This window comes from Diuraphis noxia, unplaced genomic scaffold (genome assembly GCF_037042655.1).
Source record: "Diuraphis noxia isolate RWA-SAM2 unplaced genomic scaffold, SU_Dnox_SAM2 contig0005, whole genome shotgun sequence".
Lineage (NCBI taxonomy): Eukaryota > Metazoa > Arthropoda > Insecta > Hemiptera > Aphididae > Diuraphis > Diuraphis noxia.
Genome location: NW_028301715.1, coordinates 25,602,494 through 25,611,662, shown reverse-complemented (window position 1 = coordinate 25,611,662; position 9,169 = coordinate 25,602,494). Strand labels below are relative to the sequence as shown.

The 9,169-nt window shown below is 30.8% G+C and overlaps 1 protein-coding gene across 1 annotated transcript in view; it reads left to right on the top strand.

Moving 5' to 3' along the window:
• The first annotated feature begins 233 nt into the window (after positions 1-233).
• Positions 234-9,169, top strand: part of LOC107163503 (uncharacterized) — a 45,861-nt gene continuing 36,925 nt past the window's right edge. The window contains exon 1 of the mRNA XM_089229626.1: positions 234-334. Coding sequence (XP_089085752.1) covers positions 250-334 — 85 coding nt within the window. The 5' untranslated portion in view covers positions 234-249. The remainder of the gene's footprint in view (positions 335-9,169) is intronic.

The window sequence follows — 9,169 nt, the reverse complement described above, 5'->3', positions numbered from 1 at the left end:
CGAACGTATATTATTATTTATTTAACAACGATAATCGGACACGAAGACTATACGACCGTATTATAGACGTACATAATAATATAATACGTTGGTGCACGTGACGGGTTTGAATGATGATGCGTGTATGCGGGGTGTGTGTATGAGTATACATAAAGATACACGGTATTTACAAAGGGTCTTAGTTTAATTAAAAACGAAAACAAAATGAAAATCACACTCGTCAAAACCCGTAACGATTGCTCGTTAGTGATGGTAGTGGCGGCGACTGTGGCTGTGGTGGTGCGCCCTGGAACCTCGGATTGGAACACCGAACAAGACTGCAGAGCATATTTAGGTATTTATAATATAATATTATATGATATTGTAGTGACGTACAATTATGATGTCTGTGCTGTGTGTAATATAAGTCGTACCCTTTTAAACATGCACCGCCACCGTATGAGTCAGGCAAGATGGCTTATGACGTCGAACGTTTGTAATCGTTATGATTTGAGGTGGTTGTGGCCGATTTGCGCTATTTATAAACAAATTAGATGAACGATAATTTTGATTAGTTAGGTTCACTCTGGCATACATACGCGTTAGTAAAATACCTAAACATAATTTTTAGTTCGTATGGATATTCGAAAATACAATTTTTTTTGTAAGTGGGTGTCAAAAACTATTTGTTAACATTTTTTCGTTAATTAACTTGTACTCAATTATAAACGTAGTATTTGGTATGTGATTTAACAAATTATAGACACAACAGTTTTGTTTTTATTTTTGTTTAATAAAGTATTTACGTAATTTTAGAAAATTATTGAAAAATAGCCACACACTGCAGTGGATTACGAAAAACAAGTTGCCTTATTATTGCTGGCCATTTAAGACTTATCTTGCGCAAATCCGTCTCGGTTGTACGGAGTATATGCTGTTCGTATACACAACTTTAGTACCTAAGTAAAAAATTCTACAGGCGGTGAGTACCTATGTTTAGTGTGAGATTGACTATATTATACCTATTATTCCTATACATATTATATAATAAATCCCTGTGGTGTCTTACGGTTTTAACTGTTGTGTTTTTTTAAACGCATCGATTATATTTCTTATTTTTTTCATCGTCATTTCCGTTACACGATTATTTTATAATAAACGCTGCAACACACTATATAATAACGCGATATAACGCTTAAGCACACACACTCACACATCTGTCGTTTAATTGCTGTTTAGAAACAACTAACATTCATTTATTTTTTTACGAACCAAGACGGAAATATACTCTTGGCAACAATAACGCGTCACGATGGTATAAGATATATTTGTTTTATATAATCATCGAATGAATGTAGGTTTATAAAAAAAGAAATATTCAATACATTTTTCTATTACAATAAGACGTTACTATTGATTTTTTTCATCGGGAATAGACATCGCAGATAACTATATTATTTCCGAATTTAATAAATTAGTTTTTATTTGTTATTAAATTCTAAAGATCATCACTATATACGATGACGTGCGGTAAAATTTTTTATTTTTTTTTTGCTTAATATAGGCCATTAACTCCCTTTGCCGCTGCAACTTCCGCCTTCTTCCATCGTTCTGTATCCTTTGGCATCTCTTCCGGATTCTCTACTCGTATTAACCTTAAGTTTTGAAATACACGGTCACTCCATCGTTGTCTCGGTCGGCCGAGGGATCTATTTTTTTTGTTTTTTGTTTTTTTTTTTTATTTAACAACTATCCGCGGCGTCTATGGCCATTGGATGTAACAGTACATTATCTATTAGTATATTTACATATTACATTAATATTTAAAAAGATATTCGTTTATTTGAGAAATTGTATGATCTTGTGTATATTGTTGGGGTCCGGGTTGAGTGCTTCAGCAAGATGGTTGGATATTTGATATAGCTTTCTTTCTTTGTCGTATATTCTGCATTCGGTTAAGATGTGTTTCACAGTAAGGAGTGTTCCGCAACATGTGCAAACTGGGGGGTATTCCTTCTTCATTAAGTGGGAGTGTGTAAGGTGGGTGTGGCCAATTCTGAGACGGTTTATAGAGGTCTCGTGTTTTCTTGAGATGTTATCTGGAGAAGGATACGGTAAGGCGGATCTCTTGATTTCGTTAAGTTTGGTTGACTTTTCATTCCATTCCTTTTGACGCTGAAGTAATGTATCATTTTCGATGACCCTCTTTATGTCGTTGAGAGAGAAAATGGGTAGGGTGATAGAATTTGGGGATGGGTGAGTGAGTTTGGCGGCTGTGTCTGCAAGTTCGTTGCCGTCTATGTTACAATGGCCAGGGATCCAAGAGTATGTGATGTTTTTGTCCTGTTGTTTTGCTATGTAGTGGATGTTTTGAATTTTTCTAACGATATCAGAATGGGAATACGGATTTTGGAGGCTGGTAAGAGCTGAGAGGGAGTCACTAAATATTGTAATGTTGTTGTCGTTTATTTCAGATAGATATGGTGAACTCGATAGCTTTAAGAATCGCCAGGGTTTCTGCTGTATAAATAGAGCATTTGTCTGAGAGTTTCCATTGTATTGTAGTTTCATCGCATATGATAGCCATCCCGACTCGCCCTTCGATGATGGAGGCATCTGTATATATATATGAGTTTGTGGGTGGGCGCGTGAACAAAAGTCTCTGAATGCATTCTTGAAAATGTGGGGACAGGTTGAGTTTTTAGGGAATTGATGTAGGTCAATGTTAATATTCATGCTGAACTGCCATGGGGGGCATAGGGATTTTTCATATGGGATTATATTTTCGAGGTCGTACCTATTTTATGTAAGTGTGATTGAATGTATGTTTAGGGTGATGAATTTGATTTTGGGGGGATCTTGATATTCTTGCTGCTAATTTGTGGGTTTGTTCTCTCCACCGTACTTCTAGGGATGGTATTCCAGCCCTTTGTTTGGTTTCTATGAGATTAAAGTAAACACTATATAGAAAACTTGATGAGTACCTACCTATCGCAATATCAATGAAACGTGCAGTGGTCACATTTATTTAGAGTTTTCGTTATTTTAGTTTTGAACAGGTAGGTTATACCTATAGGTAGGTCTATATAATAATCTATAACGTGATGTATAAGATACATAAAATGTCTTTATAAATATAGTGACCATTTCTCATTTAGAATAACTGCAAGATTTGTGTCTATTCTGGTTTTTTTGTTTCAAAATAATAGTATCTATAATAGTACTTACCTAGAGTTAATGTTAATAAAATAAAATGTATCAATAGTCGTTTGACGTTTAGGTAAGAATTTTGAAGCATATATATTTCATTAGCATTTTAACAGTACCTAAATCGCTATAGGTACCTACACTATAGGTATATTATGAAAGAGTATAACGTACGTGTCGTTTTTAATAATTTACATATCGGAGATCGGAGTTTCAGGAAATCGAATCATTTAAAAAAAAATCTTCCTTGAATATAATTTTCAAGCATATTATGTCGTGTACAGGGGCGTATTATAACTACCGTATACTGACAGGTCATTTCGTGACTGAAGTGCGAGTAATAAGTCGTTGCAAGTTTTATCATACATTCGAAAATTGTTCGTATAATATATTTCGTAAGAAATCGCTGTATGTAGAATAAACGCGTGCAAGTAATACCTTTATTATCGTTAGTCGTTACTTATAGTGCCTATACACATTGTTACATGCTATGTGTTATTATGCTACAGAGATAGTTTCCGTTATGAACCCAAACAATTTCATTGATAATAGTTATACATCGGTAAAATATTTTATTATTGACTGAAAACGTGACTGATTCATTCGAAAATATTTTTACATAACGTTTTCTTATAGAAAAACACAGCTATAAATGAACATTTAGTTGTAGTAACATAATATTATAACATTTATAACCATGCATTAGACGCCTGTTCAACCGCAATAGAAGATTTCTTTTTGTATAATCTACCTATACGAGTATTAGTTTTATTTCCATGTGGAATTATATTAAATTTAAATCAAATTTAAATTGTATTAATATACTTGAAATTTTTTGTTTTTTTTTTAGCATAAAAAAAAAATAACAAGATGAAAATTTATCTTTTAATTTATTATGTTTCTTTTTATTATTATTATTATTAACTGGTCGAGAAAATATAGAGACATGTAACGTGATGTCTTGCGTTGTCGAAAGAATTATACCCGTAGTATATATTTTGATGTTTAAACGGAAATTTAATTAAAATCTTTAGCCGCACGACCATGGGTGACGTTTTTATGTCGATACAGACGCTTACAAAATAGTTGACCAAGTCTCAATCTAGACATCGTCGTAGTATTATACACGTATATTGTGTATTAATATAAATGTGAATAGTTGTATCATAAATAAAATAAAATTAAATCGTTTATAAAAAGTGATAATTATTATGACTAGGAAAACAAAACCGCTGCAAAGTTTCCTCGGACTACATATCGTAATATATTATTATGCTCGAGAAATTATAATATATGTACGTTTGTAATAATTTTGAAACGAGCGCTGGCGGATTGCCTGCCGGAGTGCCATACACTCATATATTATATTAATATTATTATTTTGGATTTAATTATGAAACGTTCTACTTGTAATATACCGAACAGAATCTTTAGTCCAGGCAAATTGCCAGACGGTCGATGTACATTTTACGCATTTCGTTGCATGATGAGTTTACTTGTAGACGATAATATTAATATATTATAATGATGTATAATCGTATGTGGAGTAAGCTTGACCGACCGCTCAACGAATTTCGTGTTAATTGGAATTCGGTGCTATCGTAACTCATATTAAACAGGTATACCATGATGCGATATATGTTTGATATAATATCGTAAATTCGTAATATTATAGCAATATAGCTATTATAAACTAACCTACATACGACATTAATATGTTATAGTCTACTATACTAAGAATCACACACAATTATAATATTATGTACAGTCAACGATTTTTTATAATTTAATAATTCGTCATTGTAATAAGAAATAGATGATTCGATTTGATGGGAAATCATCTGTTAATAAAATACAGTGACTAATGGCTTCAGAACCTTAGACGTGTGTTTGAGCGAGGGTTCGTTTTATGGGTCGGCACAGAGACGAAAGAGAAGGCCGACCAAAAATACTAGGTCAAGACGTCGATTAGAAAATATTATATTTTGTACAGCGTTAATAATAAATTGTTATATTATTATGATACGTATTATGTATCAAAGTGGATATTATGCAACGATTGGACGGCGTACATATTATATTATTATGTATATAAATAAATATATGACGGTATGATAAATATAACACAATATTATATATATCTATACATTGCAGCAACATTAAAAAGTTGAATTATTTATAGCTCATATTTGACGTATTGACCGACAATGTACCTACATTTGATATGGTGATCGTGTTTGCTCGAGTTTTTGCTCATAATAATAAACGTTATATACCTAAAGTTTAATTATGATTTAAAGAGACTATCAACAATTGGTTTGAAATGAAAATCGCGCTTTTTGTATTAAAACGAAAGAGTGCGAGTAGTTTATAAATGGTCTAATATAGTTAATCTATTTAGCATTTTCGTGTCTCAATGCAACTATATAATGGCAACCCCTTTTGTGACTCTAGGAAAGGGTGAGCTCTAGCGTTGAACAGATAAAAATTATGTTTGTCAAGTTTAGTATATAAGTACTTATATAGGTAATATATTTAATATATGTATAGGAATAACTTGTATTTTATATAAATTACATAAGTACAATTATATAATAACTACGTTTTTGTGTATTGTGTTCTGGCAATATCGGTGATGATTGATAAAAATAGGTTAAGTTAGGTACTTAAACTTGTTAGACAATAAACAATCACCTAAAGATTGACAATCCTATACTTACAGAAAAAAAAAACATTATACTATGATTAGTTCTAGGTAGAGGTAGTTAGATAAACAACACAAAATGATCATTTTACCATCTTGAAAGTTCCCCCAATATTTTCGCCTTAAATATGGGAACGCGTTAATAATAACAATGAAAAATTGAAATATTATTAATAATCATTTAAATCTATAGCAGCAGTGAATACCGTAAACATTTTTAAGATATCTATTATTATATTAAATAAACACCACCAGAGACTGAGCGCTACTTTTGAACACTATAATACTATATTTACTATATTATTTACAGCCCGACAGTGAATTTAAACATATCATACTAACCAATTACTCGAAGATGAATTCAAAACTTCCCAGTAGTACTATTTTTTTGTTGAGGCAGCTTCCTTAAAATTTTCAATTTTTTAGAGTTATAAATCATTTTGTACAATAATAAGTTCTATAATTTAATATAGAAAATACAAATTAAATAAAGAAAAATAAACATATTTTAAAGTACAAAAAAAAAAAATACATATATATTATATATAAATTCAATGTTCAAAAGATAGATATTACAAATTAATTTCTCTGAGTATGTACCTTTATAATGATTGGAAAATAATCTTGGATCATGACAATAGTTAAATAATAATTAAATCTTATAAAATTAATAAAATTAATATAAATATTTAAAATACTCATATATAAACGCAAATAATATGTCCATATAAAAAAGTAGATAGCTTTCCCTTAAATAGATAAATAAGTATAAATGTGCGTTAAGTTTAATCAAAAGCGTGACGAACACGAGTGCGCCACGTGTAGAAAATAATGCGATCCTCGACGTTTAACGTCTGCAGTGGGTTTTGGGGGTGGCTGTACTTAGATATTATATATATACACACATATATAACACACACACAAACATTAATAAAGTAACAATATAATAAGCCACGTATCGAAGTAATTAGAGAAACCTATTATATATATTTATGGTTAATGGATAGGCCGTCGCCGCCGCAGCCGCAGCCGCCGAATAGTGTGGGAATTTGGTTTTGCTTCTACGCGACGGTGGCGGCGACCTGATCTGGTAAAGGGAATTATATTGTAAAAATACAGTGTGTATGTGTGTGTGTGTGTGTGTAGTTGTTATGCGGTCCGTTTGGCCGACAAAAATATTATTTGTTATAAGTTATAATATTTTATAAGTGTACCTACTCGGCGTACGAATCATAATTATAATATACAGAGTGATCCATTTAACGTATTCTGAAGCCATCACAAAATAACATTTTTCATAAAAATATAATTTAATTTAATATTTTTTATCATTATTGGATTAGTTGATGAAAATGTTATGGGTACCTTCTCCACCATACTCTGCTCATTAAAATTCAAAATACTATAGTTAAAATCCACAAACTAATCGTTTAAAATTTGAATTTCATATTATCGAAGTACTCCAAACAAATATTTTGTTGTTTAGGAATAAGGAATCAAAATTACAATTAAAAAGTAAATTTTTTGAAAATTATAGTGATAAAATTAGTAAAAATACATCTTGTTTGTCTTTTAATAGCTAAAAATTAATCAGAAAAATATTTTCAAAAAATCTAAAACGTTAATAGTTATTGAAATAATGAATGTCGTAAGTATTGGATCATTTGATATTATGTAAGTATCATATATTATAAAACATATTAATACACTACAGATTGATCAAATTAACGAACTAAACTCATTATCTATGTATTACTATCATATATAACTATGTACTATGATATTTGACTAATAAGAATATACATATCGAAAAAATTGAATAAAAAAATAAGTGTAGAATGACAGTGTAAAAAATAAATCACGCCATGAGAAATTCTTTTCGGGAGGAAATTCAAAAGTGTGGTGGTGTAATTATAGAGCTCAGTTAAGGAGGATATTATAATATAAGTATAACTATTGAGTTTATATTACATTCAATGGTATAATCATAATGAATATACCTACATTTTCAAATAATCTACTAAAAAAAAAATCGTTTTGTTCTGTTCATATATATATATATATATATATATTATAATAACCCTATCGTGTTCGAACTAACAAAGTCGTTTGTTCCATCTAGCCTCGCCCCCTTTTCACGCCAACTCACACGTAATTTTGAAAATATTTTCAAATAATAGACAGAAAGTATGCACATTATACAAATTAAATTATACTTAAACATGTATTACACATTACATAAAATACCAATTCAAAATTACGCGCCTTTGACACACGTAAAAAATATTACTGATCGTGATAATTTCCCCAGATTCCAATAAAAATGGTAATGAATTTTTGATATATTTAAATTGCTATTAGGAAAACTTTCGTCGAACTTTGTTCAAACTTACTTGGTATGATGGTTAAGAATTTAGTGATTTTTGTCAAAATTTAAACTTAAAATAATGTTTATGTTTTTATTGAAATAAATTGAATACAATTCAAAAAAAGTATATATTTATAATTTCTATGTTATAAAACTTGTAATGACTCAAAAATTTCTAAAGTACTTAAAAATTATACCATATATACGTGACATTATATATTTACAAAAGATAAGGTTTTTGATGTTTAGTCAAAATGACATGCATAATTTTATGAAAAACTAATTGGGATGCTCATCGACACTTAACATGATCCATTGGTCCGTTATTATTACGCCACTGCAAGAGATATTTTGCATTCGAGTGATAAGAGTGTGTGAGAGAGAGAAAATGAACAAGTGGTCAGAAAACCTCGTGGTAGTCATTATTGTTGATATAGGCATATAGCAAAGTATTAAATTGTTCACACACGCGCGAGTCTCTCTATATTAATATCAAAATGATAATATTGTATTATAATTTATAATAATAATATCATGTAAACGCTCGTGCATGCTGCCCGCCACCGGATTTGATTGCGGTTAACCGCGCTTCTTTGTAAAGCAATTTGTTACCTATCTAATATTCTAGCCACATATAACAGGTATGTGGTATGTGGTAGTTCATGTATAATAATATAATAATATCACTATAATACTCATAATATAACACACAATTTTTAATACATATACAGTTTATTGCACGCGCATCGTGAACCTTTATTTCTACCCAAGCTATATAGGTGGTATATTAATCGCGGGCGGTATATTTGAGTTTCTGTGGACCACAAGCGTGCGAATATTATTATTCCTCACCGACTCCGAGTCAACCACCGTAGTAGACAACCCGGAACGTCCGACGTGCAGCCACTGCG